The sequence below is a fragment of the Spinacia oleracea genome, chromosome 4 (assembly GCF_020520425.1).
Source record: "Spinacia oleracea cultivar Varoflay chromosome 4, BTI_SOV_V1, whole genome shotgun sequence".
NCBI classification, from domain to species: Eukaryota; Viridiplantae; Streptophyta; class Magnoliopsida; order Caryophyllales; family Amaranthaceae; genus Spinacia; species Spinacia oleracea.
The window spans coordinates 86,961,503-86,984,414 of record NC_079490.1 but is presented as its reverse complement, the minus strand read 5'-3'; the positions used below and the strand labels follow the sequence as shown (position 1 = coordinate 86,984,414).

Genomic DNA, 22,912 nt, shown 5'->3' with positions numbered 1-22,912 from the left:
ACTTGGAAGTAAAAACACAACACACAAAAAGGCACTAATAATTAAAAGCATCTCTCGTACACACTCCCTTCATTGGCCACTCTCCAGTCTCCACTAGACACTAGTCCTCTTCTCCGGTGCCTCTGCTACTTCCTGCGCGCCGGAAACTCGGAAAGTGGACCCACTCACTTTACCACCTTCACGTTTTTTATCATTTCTCGGGCACTTCATCCAAATCTCTGCGCCCCACTTTTCCTTTACAGGTAATTTACTCCGTACTAGATTTTATTGGGTCCAAGTTTAAATTCTTTTACTCATTACATTTTAAAGCTTTTGGGTTCGATTTTCTTTTGATATATTTGTTCATAAATTACCAAAAAGGTACTTGTTTGATTGCTTCAAGTTTGTATTTTTATGGGTATTTTTTAGTTTCTGATTTGAGCTTGTATTTTGCTAGTTGCTTAATCTAGAATAATCTAAGTTTTTTACTTGATTGATTTTTCTGCTAATTTGGGTATGTATTGTATTTTTTTAGATTCTCCAGATTGATTTGCTTAGTTGTTCTTTAATATTCCTTTATTTTTTTAATAAATTTTTTCAAAAAAGTTTAACCTTTAATTTTATTTTTGGCAGTGGGTATCAAATGTCAATCTAACATCTTCAGATTAGAAAAGGGATACTTTGTATTTGAAGGAAAGAAAAGGTGTGTTTGGATTAATGAGAAGGATTAGTATGTAAAGTGGCTTTTGAATGATGTTGGATTAATGGGTATAGAAAGAAAAGAACATTTGATAATTGAATGGTAGGGTCTTTCTTGTTCCTGGCTATAAAAACTATTTGATGCTTTCTGAATAATAAAAGGGGTAATCGTTACTTTTCTTCCCTCCAACTCCATCTACTTTGTATCGAATACGAGGTTCAAATTGGTAGGAAAGTTTTGATTCTTTTTTATGGTTGTGTTATGCACTTATACTAAATTCCTTTGGTTTTTAGTATGTTTTATTCTACCAAAGACGGGAAATGGACGCCATTTTTAGCAGTTTTTCTACCAACTAATTTGTTGTTTATATGGCATCAAACTGATCCTATGTATGGCAATTTGTATTGAAGTGTTACCTGGAGCATCGGAGATTCAACATGTGGAGGCTGGCAATTTGTCTAGTTGTTAATATTGTGTTACTATGCTGTTGGAGGGCATTGGCAGATACGGAGTATGTGTTGTACAAGGATCCAAAACAATCACCTTCAGCTCGAGCAAAAGACCTTTTGGGCAGAATGACTTTGGAAGAGAAGATTGGTCAGATGACTCAGATAGATCGAACAATTGCCACTCCTGAAGTAATGAAGACTTTCACTATTGGTAAATAAATGCTTCAACTTATTGCATTACATTTTAAAATTTTCTCAAGGCTTAAACTTATAGAAGCCATACATCAATATAAACTAATACAGTTCATGGACAGAACAATTTAGTGTCATTGTCTCATTGTTTGAAGAGTCAAGCATATATTTGGAGGCTGGTTAATATTTTGAGATTGAGCTTATTTTCCATAAAGTTTGATACAACTATGCTTAAATACACATTCAGCTGATAAAAGCAGTTTTCTTTCCAAATATGCTGCTCCATGATCAAATCAAGGGAATTGTGTTCATGAACATATCAGTTAACCACCACTTTATGGGCTGTAACCTGTAAGGTCTTGGTATAATGTGCTTATGTAGTTATATGCTGTGGGGGTGCTTTTAACTGTATTCCTTTCGGTAGAAATATTGCACCTCTTGTTCCCTCTATACCAAAAACAATGAGAACTCCTTTCAAAAAAAAAAAACAATGAGAACTATTAAAGATTGCTGATAGTGTCATCCCGCTATAGACGTATCATTTCGTGAAGTATAAACACCACTTGATAAGTTAATAATATGATGTTGGTATTTGCTTATATGCTGTGAGCGTGCGCTTAACTGATTACCTTTTGCTCAAATCATTGGACCTCCTGCTCCCTTTATAACAAAAACACTGAGCACTATTTTGGTAGCTGATAGTGTAAGCCTGTTATAGATGTATCATTCGTTAACATATCAGTTAAACACCTCTTGCTAGGCTATGATGTTGGTATAATTTGCTTATATGCTGTGAGGGTGTGCTTCACTGATAATGCTCGAATCATTGGAGTATTGGATCTCTTGTTCTCTTTATACCAAAAACACTGAGCACTATTTTGGCCGTGGATAGTGTCAGCTCGTTATAGACGTATCACTAATGTATACTTATTTGAACTGCATTGCTGCTTTTTCTTTCCTTGGTCATCTGCACCACTGCATGTTTACCTACGATTTGTTTAGGACTTCATTGTTGCTGGAAATGCTAGAAATACACTCAATAGAATGATGAGTATTGTCCTATGAAAAACTGATAACAATGTGGAATGCTGCAGGGAGTGTGTTGAGTGGTGGTGGCAGTACACCTTTGCCACAAGCTACTGCTCAAGATTGGATGAATATGGTTGATGGATTTCAGAAATCCGCCTTGACTAATCGGCTTGGAATACCTATGATTTATGGAATCGATGCTGTGCATGGACACAATAATGTGTATAATGCAACAATATTTCCACATAATGTTGGTCTTGGCGCAACCAGGCAAGTGCATTTCTACCTTCAGTCTTCTTGTAAGAAATATTGAATCGGATTCCAATCTGATACTACTCCCTTCCTATTGAATCTGCCTTTATGAACTTAATCTACTAATACTCTCATAACCATTAAATAAGTACTTTCGTAATGTTTAACTATTTATCTATATAAATGAAATATTTCTCTGTAACAGTGGACTTGATCAAAAGTTCTTGCTTGCACAAGGGGTAAAATAAATTTGTTATACACTAAGATAACTTTTACCGCAGTTTGTTTTGTAACTTTTACCTAGTTTTTTGTAACTTTTATATTATTAAAAAGAAGTTGATGGATAAACATTTTAGAAGGTTAAGTAATTAATTACATTATTACTGATTTTGAAGAAATAATTTTTACATAGATAACTTTTACATATATAAGGATAACTTTTAAACATTTGGAGTTAACTTTTAATTTGGTGTACAATATTTATTGTACACCACTTGTAAATAAGAATTTGTGGGACCTGATGCACCTACTACGATTCACAAAGTATAATTAGTAATAACTACAAGTCCTGTTTGTTCTGCATAACGTTGATTTATTGCAGTAGATAACCATAGTAAAGAGGAAATGATATTTTGGAGCGGCACTTGAGTCTCTTCGACTGTTCTGTTCCATGTAGGAGGATGTCAAAAAAAAAAAAAACCCATAAAAAGTCTCTTACTTTTGCAGAAGAGGCCACGGCTCTCATCTATCTTTTTTTTATATACGGAGTATATATTTTTTCCAATTCCGGTGGATTACTAAAATATGAGGTGTATAGGGACCCTGACCTTGTGAAGAGGATTGGTGCTGCAACAGCTCTTGAAGTTAGAGCCACCGGGATTCCGTACACATTTGCTCCTTGTATAGCGGTAATACTTTTATTTATACGTAATGGGTTTGAGCAACGTTGTAGCCTGTAGAATTTTATGTTTCCGCATTTGATCGATTTCTCTTTCACATTCTCTTAGGTTTGTAGAGATCCAAGATGGGGTCGCTGTTATGAAAGTTACAGTGAAGATCACACGATTGTCCAGGAAATGACAGATATCATCTATGGTTTACAAGGAGAACCTCCTGTATCACACAAGGGCATTCCTTACGTTGGTGGAAAGTATGAATTTGTCTGAACCCTTAAATTATGGTAACTTTCTACTGAAAAAGACGTGCATTGGTGAATGGATACAAAAGGGGAGTGTTCTTCTGTTGATGCTATTTTAGGTGTCAAACATAGAAAATTTGATAAATAAAGTTAACATGATTTGCTTCTTCTGCATTACGTAATAGATATGAAGCCTGAGCAACTAAGTTGCATCTCTTGATTAGATTTAAGAAACTACAAGACGAGGAATGATGTGAATGAAACATATATGAAACGTTTTATGCATTACAGGATAAAAAATAAATACTTGTAATAAACTTTTATGCATTATGGAACTTAGGCCTTGGTTGACATGATAGTGAAGCAAGAGCATGTTGAATGCAGTCAATAAACCAGTTTATCTGGTCAAATTGCCGGGTGAGCTAGCTGTAGGAAACAAGTATACAACCATTTGGCTTATAGTTTTCGATGAGTCAGCTAAGACCTTTTCACTCATTAGTCATTGTTCGCGTATAGTGTCAACAGTCATCACTCGTACTCTTTAACTACAAGAAATTCCAGATATTTTAGTACCAAATAGGGCCTTACTGAGTGTTTTGATACCACCTTACTGAGTGTTAGGATAAAAGTGCTCCTGCATTGTTAGAAATTGTTTCACCTATAATTTTACCAAATTGTGCTTTAATTAACTTCATGAAATGGCAGCTTTGCATATTTTCTTCTTGGTCCTAAAATTTTTTAATAAAGAAAAAATCATAAAAAGTGAAAGACCTAACTGCACACTGCATAGAGGGAGGTGCAGCAGTCCTCCTATAAGTACAATGAGAGAAGACAAAAATAATACAGAACAACAATGCAGTTTGCCCTTGGTCTTTATTTTCTTCCCTCTTTCTCCTTGTCTATATTTTTGTATTTTTGTATTTTTGCTTCCATGGATTACATTTTCATGACGTTGATTACATATGCAGGGACAAAGTTGCTGCTTGTGCAAAGCATTTTGTTGCAGACGGAGGGACAACTGGAGGAACCAATGAGAACAACACTTTGACTGACATGCATGGATTGCTTAGCATTCATATGCCTGCATACTCTGACTCTATTATCAAAGGTGTATCAACAGTCATGGTTTCGTACTCCAGCTGGAATGGAGTAAAGATGCATGCAAATCGTGATTTAGTCACTGGATTTCTGAAAAATACCCTAAAATTCAAGGTAATCATGCTTGAAAATCCAATCATGGTGATAAGCTTTAGCGAAAATGATAAAGGTCGCAACACGCGACCTTTAAGCCGTGTCACAATGATGACATGGCATGCTTATGTGTCATGATTTAAATTGGAAACTAAAATATTTAACTTATATAATCTATTATACATGTTTCAAAAAAGGTAAGAAAATTTTAATATTCTAATTTGTTTCCTTTTTTATATCGATTAATCTATTTACATATTTTCATAGTAAAAATATTGAATTGATAGTAAAAATATCCTGATGACACATAGCCTATGTGGCGCCTATATGTATCAATTAAACTGCGACACGTAAGATTGTGACAACTAAATGTTGTCGCAACTTGCGACCTTTATCATCACCCAAGCTTTAGTCTCACAATCTATTCTTCACACATTTTTGTTAAAGAAGATGCTCCAGTGTGCATTACAATTACAATTAAGAAGAGCTAGATTATAATTTTTTCTCAAATATAATTTGTTTGTACCCCATTTTTGAAAGTTGAGTAACTATGCAATTGGAGTCTCTTTCCTTTATTCTGTGCTTGATCACCATATGCTATAAAAATCAACATAATGAAAAACCTAAGATTTGATTGCCCAATTTGTATACTTTTGCAATAGTAATGTTTTCCGTGGAACGCGAATGCCATTGCTGAAATCAAAAACCCAAATTTTCTCCGAATAGATACTTAGGCCACGGAAGACCTGAACTTCCCAATGTCTGTACTACGAGTTGAGCCTTTGAGATCTTTTAAACTTTTTTTTGGAGTATCTTACTCATAGAGTCATAGGCCATCAATAGGTTGAGCATGCCTTTCTTTAGTGAAAAGAACTTCAACGTACTGAAGATTTACCCTTCATATCGAACAGAATGTTGTTTAAAAAATATTTATTTTTCTAAAATAGTTTTCTATCTCAAATTGTTACCCATCTTACTAATAGAGTCATAACAGTGACCTTTTTTGTTGGCTTAAAATTGAATTAAGTAATAAATCTCGTGGATCAAGGGCAATTTGAGTATTTTATTGGATATGTCTACAGTAAGGGAGAAACAATGTACGGTATATTCATGAATTTTTCCCTCAAAAAAAAGGTATATTCATGAATTTTGCACTCAATAAATTTCAATCTTCCCAGCCATTTCTGTTTTCACTAAGCATAAGCTGGGTTTGGGTTTTAGACTTTTGGAAATATATCAGTCTTGATTCAGAAAATGATGTTTGGCAGGGATGATTCGGATGAAGACTTGAAGATTATTTTTATATTGTATAATACTACAATGTTCCCAAATACCTGCGACTAAGGTCCTAGAACGATTTTAATCATACATACAATCTCTTAAGCTTTTCTTTATTCATAATTCAATAGTATAAGCATGGGCTTAAATGAGCTATTTAAACAAGCCCAATATGAAAGCAAAAAAATATATGCTCATTTTCTTTGCCAACCAACAAAACTAGTATGCTGGTATGGTGAAGTCTATGTCATGATTGATTGGTACGTGATCATATGCGCATGAACTTGTGTCATAAATGCCTTTGATAGTAATTGCAGGATTTGGTTTTTTGTTTGTCATTTAGGGTTTTGTTATCTCAGACTGGCAAGGAATTGACCGGATTACTACACCGCCTGGTGCCAACTATTCATACTCAGTCTTGGCTGGAATTCAAGCTGGCATAGACATGGTTGGCGTCTCTGTATTATGCATTTTCACAAAGTTATTAGCAATCTTTTAAATATTGGATGAGCCCCAGCTAATGTCATTTCAAGTATATTTATGATTGTTGGTGACTTACAGGTCATGGTCCCTTACGAGTTTAATGAGTTCATAGATGATCTAACCCACCTTGTCAAAAACAATGAAATCCCTATGGAGCGTATTGATGATGCTGTAGCGAGAATCTTGCTTGTCAAATTCACAATGGGTCTTTTTGAGAACCCTTTTGGTGATCCCAGTCTAGCGAATGAGCTGGGAAGTGAGGTCAGTCAAACATTGCACTTCATGGACAAATCTGTCTACTCTGCTTTCTTTCTTTCCCCTCATCCCATCTGCAACTGTGGAAATGGGGTTTGGTGAAAGAGTATTTTTCCCCCTCTTTCTTTTTGATTGTATAAGTAAACAAATATGCAAAATTCATTTCCATTTCAACCGAGTATATACATGATAAATATATTTCATTTTATAGTTTATAATGACAAAATCCATACATGTGCAGCCCCACAGAGATTTGGCAAGAGAAGCAGTGAGAAAATCCCTTGTTCTACTGAAAAATGGTAAACCCGGAGAAGCTCCAGTGCTTCCTCTTCCCAAACGAGCATCAAAGGTACTAGTTGCTGGTGAGTATGCTGATAATCTGGGTTATCAATGTGGAGGATGGACAATTAATTGGCAAGGATTCACTGACAACAAGTCCACAAGAGGTATCTACCTTGTTATATTGATTTCATCATTAATTGAAAAAGACATTTGTAAGTAATTAGGGGTCATGGTACATTAGGCTTTTTGGTGTTTCATTTTATTACTATTATTATTCTAGAGAATTAATGAAAGGTTGGTCTTGAAATGATCAGGAACCACCATCCTTAGTGCCATAAAATCTGCTGTTGATCCAAGCACTGAGCTGGTTTACCAGGGAAATCCTACTGGTGACTTTGTCAAGTCCAACAACTTTGATTATGCTATTGTTGTTGTCGGAGAGCCTCCTTATGCAGAGACTGCTGGAGACAGTCAGAATCTCACGTTGGCAGATCCCGGCCCAACTGTAATTAACAATGTATGTGGGGCTGTGCAGTGTGTTGTCATAATCATATCTGGCAGGCCTCTTGTTATTGAGCCATACATGAATACAATTCATGCCCTTGTGGCAGCATGGTTGCCGGGGACAGAAGGTCAAGGAGTTGCTGATGTTTTGTTTGGAGACCATGAATTCACCGGAACGTTGGCTAGAAATTGGTTTAAAACTGTAGACCAACTCCCTATGAACAAGGGAGATCCACATTATGACCCTCTCTTTGACTTGAACTTTGGACTCAAAACAGTGTCACTCGTCACTAGGTAAACCCATCTTTTACTACTCCAACGACTTTCCTCACATAGACTACATGTATATATCATTGATTAATTAAGAATAACAAGTCTTTAGGTTTATTAGTAACTGAGATTTATGGATTTGTTTTTTTTACGGCAGATCTGTATCGGCTGCTGCTAGTGGAGGGTCATGCATTCTGATGATAACAGTTTCTCTATTGATGAGTTTATATAAACTTGCATTGTGAACATAGAGTTTCAGGAGAGATTGGTTAGATCTATTTAAATATGTGGAACTAATTAGATATGTTTAGTACATTATTTATTCCCAATTATCTTGTTTATTCTCAATTTGATTTGCTGACATTAAATTGTGTATTTTTACCCCTTATTCAGATGCAGTTCTCGCATCTTTCTTTTCAGTATCACAGGTTTTTATGTTTTTTTCCTTTTGCTTTAAAACAAGTGTGCTACTTTAATGAGGACACCTTAGCCAAGACACAGATTTAATGTGTGGTGCTTTGTCCTTGTATCAAAAGGGCTTCCACCTTGTTTAGTCTCAAGTTTGTGTAGAATGCTTACAACTACTGCAAGTTATAAATTACCCTATAAAAAGGCAGATGAACCGTTTTTTGCCTAGAGATTATACTCAACAACAGTTCCTAAAACTAAACCACTTAAAACAAAGTTAACCTTAAAAATGTGTTGCTGAATACCTAATGAAGTCTGAGAAACTACGCATTCTCAGTGAACTACACGAGGAGGAATCGAGGAAAATATTGAGAGATTCATTAAAGGACTGTCGTTGTCGATAGCTGACAAAGTGGAAATCTCTTAACCATGTTTACTCTTGACGATGTTGTTACTTAAGCAACAGGTTATGAGAAAGGGGTGAAAGAGATTGAAACTTGCACTGAAGAAAGACAACAATCGTAGGACTGCAACCAGTCCTATGTTTAGGCAATGAAGAAAATAGATGCATGAATGCATCTATTGTCAAGGCTTGGGACATTTGCCTCACAAATGTGCTAATCAATTGACCATTACTTTGCAAGAAGAGAATACAATATTTTGATCATAAACCTGCTACTCACCAAGCTTCATCGAATAAACTGTTTTTATAACACAAAAAATTCAACTTTACCGTAACCTACAAAGAGTACTTAAGCCATGTTTATTTCTTATGAATTGTTTTACTAGCAGTGTCAATTACAAAACCATTAGAGCCCAGAATTCTAATGGTAAAACAGAATGGGCTACAAATCTAAATCTACAACTGGCAAATAAAAGTTGTAGGCTATCTAAGAAAGCACAGCCATCACATCCGATACTCTCAACACCATGTAGTCAGAACCATCAACACCCTTAAAATCATTTCCGGCATACTTGGAATACAAAACTGTGTTTCCTGAACAAACAGGTAGTGGAATCCTATTTCCCTCTTCATCCAATACACCAGGACCTGTTGCAACTACCTGTCAAGTCAATCAAGGAGGATGAGTTGATAGAAGCTTCGTTTATCATCAAAATCACTGCATAATGTCGCAATATGACAACACTAGTATATAATTATCGATAAGAATATGTCAAATTGTCAATTGTTTTTATCTTGTGGTAATCATTTGTCATAATTCTAGAGGGGTATTTACCGTGCCAAATGAAGGCTTCTCCTTTGAGGACTCTGCCAGCAACAATCCTCCGGAAGTCTTATTCTCAACCTCTGCAACCTGTCCGTGTAATACACTATGAATTAAGTAATGTTGTGCTTTTTTGCAAGAAATTACAGGAATCATGTTGAGGATTTTCTGATAAGGCTGAATGTTCCATCTTTATACAGTCTAAAAAACATGGCAGACAAACCAGAATAAAGAAGATAGGAAAGGGAGATGTAGGTAAAGGTGATCAATTTTGTCAATGCTGCCCCACTGAATAGAAGACATTGGGACCTTCCCAAAGCTTTGACATGCTTTTGAAGAATTCTAATCGAGGGGATTTCTTAAATAAAAAAGGCCATGAACTCATGAAGATAGTTCTTAGTGTACGAGTGATACATGAAATCAATTTTGTATCTATCATACCACGCAATTCCTTGTTGCCGCTGACGTGTGTGATGTAGTGTAATAGCTATCTAGCATTCTAGCATCATCGAGAACCCATAGTATGGAGGGATAAAGAAAGGAAGCTAAGGTTTCTATCAAAGCTAAGTTCAGCTGGAGTCATTAGAGTTCTTTACTTCATTAGGTCTTCAACTTTTAACTAATCCCCTTCCGTGGTAAAAGGAATGAATAAAGAAAAGGAAGACGAGTTCTGGAAAAAGATCCCATTACAAGAATATACTACTAAGATTGGAATATCTACGCCATGTTCATATTTCGGATATGAGAATAGGTTACTGCTAAATAGCACTTAATATCATAATTTTATATAAAGGTTATTTGTTAGGTTGCAAACCTTTATTAATAGGCGGTCGTTCAAAGGTTTGAGGTCTTTAACATCATCAGTTTCTAGGATACCAATTATATCATCTTCCTTCACTATCAGATGACTTGATCCATCCACTTCTATTTCAGTACCTGTGTACTTGGAATAAACCACTTCGGCGCCAGTCTGCAGGGATAAATAAAGAATTCTTTTTGGTTAATGACATTTCACAGTTAACAAGCTATATCTGGATCTACATGCTAAAGCACAGAAGCATCAACCTTGACAGCAACAGGCAGTTTTTTGTCACCAACTTTCTTTCCTGAACCAATGGCAACAACTTCACCTGATTGAGGTTTTTTTTGGGCTGCTGTTGGAAGAAATATTCCACTAGTGGTCTTCTCCTCTACAATCTTTGTTTTTATCAAAACTCTATCTCCCAGTGGCTTAACTGATGTGTACTGCCCAGAGATAAGGTGACAAATGAATCAACGAATCATACTAAAGTCCATTAGGTGAAGAGAAGACCATTAACTAAAAAAACAATCATACACCAACCTTCGATGTGGTTATTGAGGCAGCACGAACAACCAAACCACGGAATGACCTTGAAGTGAAACTAGGATATGCAACAGAAACATTGATCTTTGAAATTCCTGAAGCAGAGCGAAGACCTTCGAACGAGGGTAATGTGTTGATGGTTAAAGAAGAAGTACTAGTAAGATGAGTAGCAGCCATTCCTGTGCATAATAAGAACCAAGAAGGAGCTCAGCCGCCAACTTTAATACGAAGTATAAAGTACACTATATTTTACAATGGCAGTATAGTTAAAGATCTTATTTCCCACCACCAAGGTATTTGATGAATCCGTAAATTCTATACAGAAAATCCTACATGTTAATAGTAAACCACTTTTTTTTATTACTACTTCTGAACCAAAATAATTGGCACCTTTCTGAATTTTATAGGTTAGATTTAACTTCCCCATATTGTCCTTGATAATACCCTTATAAATATTCAAAAGAGAAACTGCTATTATATGGTGGGGGTGTAAAATTTTAAATATGAAAAATACTTATGGTTCTTTTAGCTTAATTTCTTGAAAATGGTCAATTATTCAGGGATCGATGGAGAAACGTTTTTACAATTTAAAATCTCAATACTTTGTCAAAATAAACTAATAGCAGCTACTCTTCTGCACATTAGAACCCCTCCTTCAATTGATCAACACTCTTTCTTTCATTTTAGCTTTTCTACAAGCAAGCTTGTTGCGCTCCTCTTTTAATCCAATTCATCTAAATTGTTAGGATAATGAAACAAGTCTGCGATTTAGAAGTGTTCAGGAAGCTCCACGGGAAGCTCATAGGCCACACCGCCACACTAGTAAGCATGTAAACCAGCAATGGAGTTCCATAGTAACACAAAAGACAACGGAGAGAGGCATATACCGCAGATTGAACAAGGGGTGGTTCATTGTGGTCAATATGGTCATTACAGTCATTGAGTAGCAATACTTGCCCTTTATGAATTTGTTAAGGATTCATTTTGTTAATAAATATATTACTCCTACTATTTACTTTGTAAAGTATTTTGGAAAGAAAAAATCACAGGTTTATCTAGTTAGAGGAGTCTAGGCAAGTCAAGGCTAACTCTCCCTAATTCCAACCATAGATATTTTCTTTTTCTTTTGTAACATGAGAAATCATACTAGAGAAGTTAAGAACGGAAAATCCTATAAATAGATGCATAGGCAAGAGAGTAGGATATACAGTCTTGTCATGTGGTGTACTGAGAGGTCAGAAGCTAATAATTAGTTAAGACAAAAAACATTCCTTATTTTTCATCTATTTACTTACTATTGTGTGTTTTAATTGTTCATATCCACTATGCGATTGAACTTGATTCCTCTGTTCCCGATGTTAAAACTGATATAATTTCTATGTTCAGCTATAAATTTCATAGGTCTCAAATCATTAAAGTGATATCCCCACCTCCTCTAACCACAATCCTTGAGTTAAGAAAAGCTGGAGAGGCGAAGAGATGCTAGATTAGGGAAAGTATGCATCAGCAATCAGGTAGGTCTCAGCAAAATAGCTTTTTTTGAAAAAAAAAGAGGTGGATACATCATTATTTAGTTTATCAGCTCTCATTTGAGCACTGACAAACTATAAAATGTCTCAATATAGTGTTACACTGCATACATCTAACCACCCCTCCCTCACCCCTTTCTTAACTTGGGCAATAGTAAGTGTGGCACGTTACAAATAAAAAAGAATACAACTTAAGATTAATAACAACGGATTTTTTGTAATCTATAAACAATGGCGATGATGGTAACGAAATTAGGTATAATTTTGCAAGGAAAGTCCCATTACAATTTCCATGGTAATGCTTCTACACCTCTAATGAAGTACTTGTTCTTCACAAGTAGAACATTGGGTTGGGAATTCTCTGGCAAAAACAAATGCAAGATGACCATTACCATTCTATCGCCTACCTAACAGTGCAAGTCGCAATTGCAATTTGCAACCTTAACCTCAACATCACTTATAAATGATAAAATATGTGGTGCCGAAAGGGGAGGTCGGAATATATGAAAATTTGTTACAAAAAACAACTCAAAAATGGACAAACTTTGTTCATCTATTTTCTATACAAATTCCATACAAATGAACCACACATCCCTTCACTTGGTTTTTCTTCCAAACCAAACTCACATTTCTAAAACTGAATTACAAAGTCAAGAAATTAGGTAAACTAAAGTTGTGCAATAGCTACTAAAACGCAGGGAAATACATAAAATCAAGTAAATTTCACAGGAAAACGAACAATACGAAATACATCCAGTTTATAATACCATAATTTGTGAAACAAGAATTTAAGGAGAGTACTAAGAACAGCTTTAACCATATTAACAAACCCATAAATTAATTTCAGCAAATTGCATAGATTATGAATCGAAAATTGACACCCAGATTGAATAATGAAGGAACTTACCAACTAACTGGGTAAGAAGAGATAGAGGGTAGACTTGGTTTGGGGGTTCGGGGTTTGGAGGGAGTGTGAACTGTGAAGTTAGAGAGAGTGAAGAAGTTCCCTATGTTTTGCACTCAGGTTGCTTTATCCTTAAAACGATATTTCTCTCCCAGTTTGCCCAAACAAAAAATAAAATAAAAAAAATAAAAAAAATAATGTAGTTATGTATCCGAGCAATTTCCGACAATAATGCTAGAAGATATAGAAATTTCCAAAATACTCCGAATTTTATTTTAATTCCCACTCTACCGTCCACGTAAGCAAAAAACGAATGTATTTTTTTTAAATTATCTGCAGAAAACCGCCGATTGAAATAGCGGTTATATTATATAAACCGCTAACTGAATTGGCTATCAATTAGTGGTGTTATTGTAGTATGCACTACCCAAAACTCACTATTCACAAGCATTAGGAAAAAGTCACGAAATTGCAAAGAGAGTTAAACAAAGAAATCAGATTGTAACCATCAAAACTTTGTTTGCCTATTTGGAGAGGAAACTGCATCATCGATGGTGGCAATGGGTGGTATGAGACATCGGGAGGAGAGAGAAAGCAATGGAGGAAAAGGGACTGCTCTACCACCAAAATTGACTGATCATCATTGTTAATTTCTATTGTTGTAGTCCATTTTGGGTTAAGGCAAATTTTGTTGTTGGGTGAGAAAGCAAGTGAGAATGTCGCACAACGTACTCCTATCTCCATGTTTCTTCTTCTTCCTCTACTCAAATTATCTACAGAATAGATTTCCACCATAACACATAAGTACATAACCGCTAAATCAAATGGCGGTTTATGAAACAACAATTTAAGTTAGCGGTTCGTTATTGAACCCATAATTTTTTTAAAATTTTTACCAAGTTTGCTTACGTAGACGGTAGAGTAGGAATTAAAATAAAATGGAGCGTATTTTGGGAATTTCAGCATCTTCCGGCATTATTGCCGGAAATCGCTCTATGTATCCAAGTGTATAATGCTCATTGTTTTTAAAACGAAAGAAATAAAGGTAAAATTGAAGCAATATAAAAAGAACACAATGGCAAACGATATAGAACATATATAAAGTTTAATAATTTATCCTAAAATTTAGACTAATTTTTCAAATACACTCATTTAAAATTCTAGCCATAAACTAAAATCTTAATTAGCATAAAATCGTTAAAAAAACCTTCAAATTTATCTCAACTCCTAGTTTATCTTATTCATGAGAAAATATCTACTTTACTTAAAAAAGCCGAACACCCTTCTCATTTTGGCATAGCAAGAAAAACTCAACAAGAGAATTATAATTTCTTACTCAACTTTGAATATGTTATATATTAAGCTTAGTCCTTTCCTGTTTTGCTCATTTCTTATAATTTTTTATTCGTATTTGGGTTTAATTTCATTGTTTGAGGTAAGTTAAATCGAAGGTCAGTATTTGCAGAATTTTACATGCATGTGGTTGTATATTTGAAATTGGTCTCAAACCTGGATTTTTATTTTGGGTCTAAATTTATCTGATTGCAGGGGTGTAAATGAGCATATCAATTGAATCCTCTGAAAACGATGATTTGAAGATGATGAGGCGTTGTTTACATTTTCGTCGGTGTCTGATTCGTCTGAATTGAGGATATCGATTTAACCACCCATAGTCAGGTTTATATTGTTTTCTTCATTCTTTCCAATGCTCTGTAATATTAGTAGATTAGGATCAGGGGTGATTTTTCTTTTGCATTTTTCTTGTTTTTTTTAAAAAAGGCATGATTATATGTTTTTTGCCTGATTTTTCCCGATTTGGAATTTTGTTGAGTAGTTGATCCCCCCCCCCTTTTTAGCATCAATTGTTTAATATTTTTTAATTAAATGCATGATTTATATTTTTGCTTCACCATATCCAATTTGATGGTTTTTTTGATAATTTATTGTTCATAATAATAGATAGCGTGCTTCTTCTGCTTGAGTAGTTGAATATCATAGATGTATAGTTTATTGAACCACGCTTTTATTTTTGTGTTGTTTTCCACTGCTTGTTGCACTGGTGGCTTTAGTTGTTTGTTTCCTCTTGTCTGTTGAAATTGTGAGGGCTTTGGTTGTACGAAGTTTGGTTTTTATGCCTTTTGGTTAATAAAAATTTACAATTTACCAACAAAAAACAACAAAACTTTTCATAATTCTCATAAGTTCTTGTAATATTTTGCTTCTATGATATTTATGTCATAATAATAACCGTATATTTTGCATAACCATTTGCAGATGGAATGTAACACCCTAATAATTTCTTGCTTTTATAAAATCATTTTCCAACTTAAAATAAAGGAATTACTAAAGCATTACCGCCACCGTGATAACGGTTAAGGCTATTACCAGAATTACGCAGCGGAAATTAATGTCAACTAACTTTTAAAAACATAATTAATACTTTATCGAGGCCTCCTACAATTTGGAACCATAATGGCCCAAAACCCAAAACATAAATAGTTCAAACATTTCAAACATAATTAAAGTATTATTAAATGGTTCGAAATACGAAAACATGCAACTCTCTCGATCATCCCAAGCCACATGATTCCGATCTACCAACCTGCTATATTATTCTACTCCCCATCAATGCAAGTGTAAATGATAGATCATCATAGGGTCATTAAGGCAAAGGCCATGACCAAAACACACAAAGCACGTAGTCAACAAAAGCTGAGTACTTACAAGAATAGAGTGAAATGAAACTAAAACATGCATCACTCACTAAGTACTTATCAACATGCAAAAGCCATATAATAATTAACAAACAAATCATGAATACAAGACTCGACTCTTGACTCACAATTTAATTAGAATAAGCTTCGAACGGGCCAAAAGAATATTCCATAAAGGAAAGAGGTGATGGGAGCCAACCATACACCAAATAATAATAATAAATTCGGGCCATACCGAGTGTCGGGCCATACCGACGGAATTCCTGCGCATATTATAAATGAAACAACGTCTTGTATCATTAGTAGGAGTACGAGCTTTCCGGCAAGACTCCCCCCATTGTTCATACTCAAGGTATATACGTTCCAAGAGTTTTGAAGCTTGTTCTGGTTGCACTTTACGTTTATTAATATTTTATTAAAGGTGAACTCAAGACTCAACAATGTACATTCATACAATTAATAAACAACAACCAAAACAATCTTATTTTAAATTCTTTAGGACTTGTGATCAACAAGGCAAGACACTTGTGAAATTACTACCATGTTCCTCCTCACCAAAGTGAGACTCCACATCATGCACATTAACATGAGGGTTGTGCCCTTGCACGACAAATCCTAATTCATTTCATACAAAACATTCCCAACTGAACCCTACATGTTCGGTGGCTTACGTGAGCTAACCCTTCACATGTGGTAAAATAAATAGTACAACGAAGTACGAATAATTGGCTCAAAGTATGTTAGACATCCCGTACAATAGCATACAAATAAATAATCCATCCATTGCATGTGAAACAAACCATACATGCATAAATATTGAACAACATGATTGACAATGAAATCCATACTCATAATAATCTCAACATGCTTGTTCAACCAACAATTCAATAATTCCAATAATATTAATCCACATGATCGTTCACCAAAGCATATATGAATCCACATAATATAATTCACATCATCAACAATCATGTAATGTCATTGACAAAAGGTGTGGTCGTCCTAGACTTGTACGTACCTTGAATACCTAAGCGTAGGGGCCACTTTGCAATAACGAGCACTCAACTAGAAATCACCTCCTATCATCAAATAATGAAACTTAAATTATTTCCATGTTCATTAAATTTCCAGCAACTTTATAAAATTTAAAACCTCCTTTAAACTTTAGAATTCAATCGTTTTTCAATAATAAAATCGTCTCGATTTGCAAACTCAATCCCTAGTACAAAAACATACTTTTTTCGCCTTTAAAATCAATAAAAATCAACACTTTGAGCCTTTATTCAAATCTGAAAATATAATTGATTATCATAATTAAAATCATCACCTAATTATGCTAATCAATTGACTCATTAGGTCTAGGTTAAAACCCTAACTTGAAAATTCCAATAAAACTAGTTATTATCATAAAAATCAATGCTTTATTCAATAAAAAAATCTGAAAATTCATCCTTTAATAATTAAAACAAACCTAATGAATCACAACACGCAAATCCTCAAACCACGGTATTCATAACCGGTTCCCAGCATTTTAATTACTCAAAACAATATTAATATAATAATTTAAAATACGGAATTTAAATAGAATAGGTAAGGAAGAAGAGAATTATACCAATCCGGCCTATAGCACGGAACAACCACGAATTTAAAGTGATTGGGCGAAAAGAATTGGATTACGAACACGAACAACACACACGGACAACTCGGTGCGGGTGCGCGCGCGGGATCGAGGGGCGACGAGCAGCAGCAGCGCGCGGGCTGGCGCAGCGTGCGAGAGAGAGGGGCGAGCTAGGGTGTGCGCTGAGCACACGAGCAAGGGGACGAGCAAGGTGTGCGCGAGCACACGAGCAGCAACAAGGGACGGCAGCAGCGCAGGGCACGAGTGCTCGCTGCGGGCTGCAGGCAAGAGAAGAGAGACGAGAGGGAGTGTGGGCGTGCGGCTGGGCGAGGGAAGGCAGCACCACACAACAACAACACACGCGCACAAGGGGGGAGGGGCGTTGTGCCGTGCAAGGGGCACGAGCATCAGCGGGCACTCGTGTGCAGGACGAGGGCCGGACGAGCAAGGAGGAGAGAGAAAGAGGAGTGTTGGGCAAGAAAGAGAGAAAAGGGTTTATGACAAAATAGGGGGTCATTTAATGATGAGGAGTCCTATTTATAGGCTCCTTATTGATAACGGGCTAGGCTTAGGAAATTAGAATTGGGCTTAGGGGATTAAATGATTGGGCTAGCTTAGGACTTGAATTAAATTCTTTTGATTGGGCTCGTTTAATAAAACGAATTGGACTTTTCCTTTAAAACCCGAAGCCTTTAAAAATCGTTTGCAACTCATTTAATTTCCCGACTCAAGAATTAAATTCGTTTCGTAATTAATTAAATAATAAATATTCTAATTAATTAAAATACATTAAATAAAATACATTTAAATATTATTTAAATGATAATAAATCGTAATATGCTTTATAAATATAATAAAATATACTTATAAATATTATACAAATACGAGGTATTACAGTCTACCCTCCTTAAAAGAAGTTTCGTCCCGAAACTTGGGTTCGGAAATCAAAATTCAACTCAAAACTTGAGACTTTCTGAGACTTTCAATGCGTTCATTTACAAAAATTTTAAGTTGCTGTACTCTTTACATGATTAAACAGGACAATAATAAGTGCAAATTCAATAGAAAGCACTAAGTTGAGCATAAAATAGGGGAAAACAAGGTAAAAAACACGAAATTCTACCGCACTCTACCCCCCTTAAAAGACACGAGTTACGACCCCGTAACTCAACTAACCTCGGGATATTTCTTTCTCATTTCGTCCTCCGCTTCCCAAGTAGCTTCCTCAGATTCTTGATTAGACCACAACACTTTGACAATTTTCACATCTTTAGTACGCGTACTACGCACTTTGCTATCAAGGATTTTGACAGGTCTTTCCTCAAAGGTTAGACTTTGGTCTAATTCTATGGTCTTCGGTTGCAACACATGCAATTTATTCGGGATATATTTCCTTAATTGAGATATGCGGAACACATTATGCACTCTATGCAAGTCCATAGGCAAGGCTAGTCTATAGGCTACCTTTCCGATTCTTTCTAAGATATCATATGGGCCTATGTACTTAGGGCTTAACTTCCCTTTCTTTCCAAATCTCATGACACCTTTCATTGGTGACACTTTGAGTAACACTTTATCACCTATATTGAACTCTTCATCCCTACGTTTCAAGTCTGCATAACTCTTTTGGCGATCTTGCGCCGCTTGAATCTTTGATTGGATGGTTCGGATTTGGTTCATTGTGTCTTCTATCATTTGAGGTCCCAACACTACGGTTTCACTAATATCGTTCCAGCAAAGTGGACTTCTACACTTTCGTCCATACAGAGCCTCAAATGGTGTCATTCCAATGCTATCATGATAGCTATTGTTATAGGAAAACTCGATCAAATCTAGGATATCTTCCCAACTTCCTTGGAAATCAATAACGCATGCCCGAAGCATGTCCTCTAGGGTTTGGATAGTCCTTTCAGTTTGTCCATCCGTGGCTGGGAGGAAGGCTTTACTCATTTTCAATGTCGTACCAAAGCTCTTCTGCACACTTTTCCAGAAATTCGAAAGAAACCTTGAATCCCTATCTGATACGATATCCTTAGGAACTCCATGTAACTTCACAACATTCTTAATGTAAGCTTTAGCAAGTTGTTCCATTTTCCAGGTTTCCTTCATTGGTATAAACACCGCTGACTTAGTCAACCTATCTACCACAACCCAAATTGTATCATTCCCAGTCTTTGACTTGGGTAAACAAGTGACGAAGTCCATAGAAATACAGTCCCACTTCCAGCTTGGAATCTCTAAAGGTTGGACCTTTCCTTGAGGTCTCCTGTGCTCTATTTTAACCTTCTGAGAAGTCAGACATCTAGCCACAAATTCAGCCACTTCGTTCTTCATCCTTGGCCACCAATAGACCTTTTTCAAGTCTTTATACAACTTGTCACCACCTGGGTGCACAGAATATGGCGTATTATGCCCTTCTTTCATCAATCTCTCTTTCAATTCTCCACACTGTTGAGGCACGCACCACCTGCCTTTGTACCTCAAACTTCCATCATCATGGATTCGGAATTCTAACTCCTTACCTTGCGAAATCTTTTCCTTGATTCGCTCCAACTTTACGTCACCAGCCTGATTCTCCCTAATCTCATCAAATATGGACGGCTGGATGGTTAAGGCATTCATCATTCCCTCAAGGCTTTCACCACTCACTATTTCAAGGTTCAAACGCTGCATGTCCTTACACAGCTCGTTAGCAACTACTAACGCATTAACACTATGACTTGATTTCCTACTCAAGGCATCCGCAACTACATTGGCTTTTCCTTCATGGTACTGAATATCCAAATCATAGTCCTTAATTAACTCCAACCACCTTCGTTGGCGCATATTCAGGTCCTTCTGTGTGAAGATGTACTTTAAACTCTTGTGGTCCGTAAATATCCTACACTTCACACCATACAGATAGTGTCTCCATATCTTCAATGCAAACACTATAGCAGCCAGCTCTAAATCATGGGTAGGGTAATTGGATTCATATGGCTTCAATTGCCTTGACGCATACGCAATAACCTTCCCGTTCTGCATCAATACACACCCTAAACCATTCTTAGAGGCATCACTATACACATCGTATGCACCACTCTCATCTGGCAAGGTTAACACTGGCGCAGTTGTCAATCGCGTCTTTAAGGCTTGGAATGCTTCCTCACACTGGTCACTCCATTCAAACTTTGCTTCCTTCTTCATCAAGGTAGTCATGGGATTGGCTATCCTAGAGAAGTCTTGCACAAAGCGCCTATAGTAGCCAGCTAATCCCAAAAAACTACGAATGTCAGTCACACTCTTGGGTGTAGGCCATTCACTAACAACTTTGATCTTAGCAGGGTCAACTGCCACTCCTTCTTTAGATACAAAATGTCCCAAAAATGCAACTCTTTCCAACCAAAACTCACACTTTGAGAACTTGGCATACAACTGGTTATCCCTCCAGGTACTCAACACAGATCTCAAGTGTTCCGCGTGATCCTCTTCACTCTTTGAATACACTAGGATGTCATCTATGAAAACCACTACAAACTTGTCCAAATAGGCATGGAATACACGGTTCATTAAGTCCATAAATATTGCAGGGGCATTGGTTAACCCAACAGGCATAACAGTGAACTCATAATGTCCGTATCTAGTCCTGAATACGGTCTTTGGTATGTCGTGATCAACGATTCTCAATTGATGATAACCCGAACGCAAATCGATCTTTGAAAAGATTCCAGCTCCTTTCAGTTGGTCAAATAGGTCTTCTATCCTAGGTAATGGATACTTGTTCTTGATCGTGACCTTATTGAGCTCCCTGCAGTCTATAAAGAGCCTCATACTTCCATCCTTTTTCTTCACAAACAACACTGGTGCTCCCCAAGGCGATGCACTTGGCCTAATGTAACCTTTCTCCAATAGATCCTCTAGTTGGCGTTTTAACTCATTCATTTCTTCTGGAGCCATTCGATAAGGTGCTTTTGAAATAGGGGCGGTTCCAGGCACTAAATCTATGGTAAAGTCAATAGGTCGATTGGGAGGCATCCCCGGGATCTCTTCTGGAAATACATCAAGGAATTCATTTACTACGGCAATATCCTCAGGTTGATCCTTGATCACATGCTCTAGGTTCCTCACATTACATAAGAAGGCTGGGTTCCCTTTACTGACTAGCTTCACGAGTTCCATTTCCGTGATGATTCCTATGTTCTTAGGCTTACCAAAACGACGATATGACACTACTTTGCCTAGGCTAGACCTCAAGTGAACCTTCTGCTTCTCACAATCTATTTTGGCTTTGAACTTGGCCAACCAATCCATTCCTAGAATTACATCTAGCTCTCCTAACTCAAACTCGATTAGGTTAGATAAGAACACGGTCTTGGCTATGGTCAAAGGCACATCTCTATGGATTTTGGTACACTTCACTATACTACCAGTAGGTATGACTATAGGTACTTCAATTGTTTCAGGCTCTTTCAACCCTAGTTTCCCCAAAGCATCTACTGATATAAAAGAATAAGTCGCACCAGAATCAAATAGAACTTTAACTAAAACGGAATTAATAGAAAAAGTACCCGCTATGACGTCAGAGGAAGTCTCCGCTTCTTGCCTATAGATATCACATTCAACTTTCCTTGGGCAACTCCTTTGTTATAGCCACCTCTATTGGTGTTCCCATTGTTGTTTCGGTTCCCATTCTGCTGTTGGTTTCCTCCAGGCTTTCCATGGTTCTGGTGATTGCCATTGCTATTGCCATTGTTACCACCTTGGTAGTTCCTTTGGTTTCCACCTCCATTTCCCCCATTTCGGTTCTGATTGTTCCGATTATTGCCTTGGTGGTTACCTTGGTTAGGCTTTCCATTCTTAGAATAGCATTCATACTCCCTATGGCCTAACTTCTGACAGAATCTGCAAGTCACTAAGTTTCCATCACAATCCTTTCCAGTGTGATTCATGTTACAACGCCTACATTCGTAGGTCCGTACTCCATTCCTTCCAGACTGATTTCCACCACCTTGGTTGTTGCGATTACCACCATTGTTAGCCCTAAACTGGAAATTCCCATTTCCTTTGTGCTTCTTAAAATTCCCCTGATTCTGATGGTTATTCCCTTGATTCGAGCTTCCACCATCCTTTCTCTTTTTCAGCACTACCATTCTTCCTTTGTTGTAACCCATACAGGTGAGCAGTTTT

The 22,912-nt window shown here is 36.5% G+C and overlaps 2 protein-coding genes and 1 long non-coding RNA gene across 6 annotated transcripts in view; 2 read left to right on the top strand and 1 right to left on the bottom strand.

The window, feature by feature from the left end:
* The first annotated feature begins 3 nt into the window (after positions 1–3).
* On the top strand, positions 4–8,424 carry LOC110784548 (uncharacterized). Of its 2 annotated transcripts, XM_021989013.2 has the most exons (12): positions 4–242; positions 613–682; positions 1,090–1,339; positions 2,415–2,619; positions 3,419–3,509; positions 3,609–3,751; positions 4,708–4,951; positions 6,552–6,656; positions 6,770–6,952; positions 7,188–7,392; positions 7,543–8,026; positions 8,160–8,424. In XM_021989013.2, exons 3-12 carry the CDS (start codon positions 1,117–1,119, stop codon positions 8,245–8,247), a joined length of 1,971 nt encoding a protein of 656 aa, XP_021844705.1. In that variant the 5' UTR covers positions 4–242; positions 613–682; positions 1,090–1,116; the 3' UTR covers positions 8,248–8,424. The 2 variants fall into 2 exon arrangements, with proteins under 2 accessions (XP_021844705.1, XP_021844704.1); XM_021989012.2 differs by lacking the exon at positions 613–682.
* Positions 8,425–9,235: 811 nt separating this feature from the next.
* LOC110784547 (20 kDa chaperonin, chloroplastic-like) lies at positions 9,236–13,461 on the bottom strand. Its single transcript, NM_001426356.1, has 6 exons — positions 13,418–13,461; positions 10,979–11,160; positions 10,702–10,881; positions 10,451–10,606; positions 9,649–9,726; positions 9,236–9,474 (listed from the first exon to the last, which is right to left on the bottom strand). The coding sequence occupies exons 2-6, from the start codon at positions 11,156–11,158 to the stop codon at positions 9,301–9,303; spliced, it is 768 nt and encodes a 255-aa protein (NP_001413285.1). The 5' UTR covers positions 11,159–11,160; positions 13,418–13,461; the 3' UTR covers positions 9,236–9,300.
* A 1,228-nt stretch (positions 13,462–14,689) lies between these two features.
* LOC110784546 (uncharacterized) overlaps positions 14,690–22,912 on the top strand; it is a 33,301-nt gene continuing 25,078 nt past the window's right edge. The window contains exons 1-2 of one of the 3 annotated variants that reach the window (XR_008918347.1): positions 14,690–14,865; positions 14,963–15,091. This is a non-coding gene — a long non-coding RNA (uncharacterized lncRNA). The remainder of the gene's footprint in view (positions 14,866–14,962; positions 15,092–22,912) is intronic. The other 2 variants (XR_008918346.1, XR_008918348.1) reach the window with 2 other exon arrangements.

Excerpts from the sequence above, each read along its gene's own strand:
- LOC110784548 (XM_021989012.2), top strand. The coding sequence starts at position 1,117 with ATGTGGAGGCTGGCAATTTGTCTAGTTGTTAATATTGTGTTACTATGC. Across the intron at positions 3,510-3,608 it reads CATTTGCTCCTTGTATAGCG|GTTTGTAGAGATCCAAGATG; the intron begins GTAATACTTTTA and ends ACATTCTCTTAG. Across the intron at positions 6,657-6,769 it reads TTCAAGCTGGCATAGACATG|GTCATGGTCCCTTACGAGTT; the intron begins GTTGGCGTCTCT and ends GGTGACTTACAG.
- LOC110784547 (NM_001426356.1), bottom strand. The coding sequence starts at position 11,158 with ATGGCTGCTACTCATCTTACTAGTACTTCTTCTTTAACCATCAACACA. Across the intron at positions 10,882-10,978 it reads CCTCAATAACCACATCGAAG|TACACATCAGTTAAGCCACT; the intron begins GTTGGTGTATGA and ends ATCTCTGGGCAG. Across the intron at positions 9,727-10,450 it reads ACGACCGCCTATTAATAAAG|GTTGCAGAGGTTGAGAATAA; the intron begins GTTTGCAACCTA and ends TTACACGGACAG.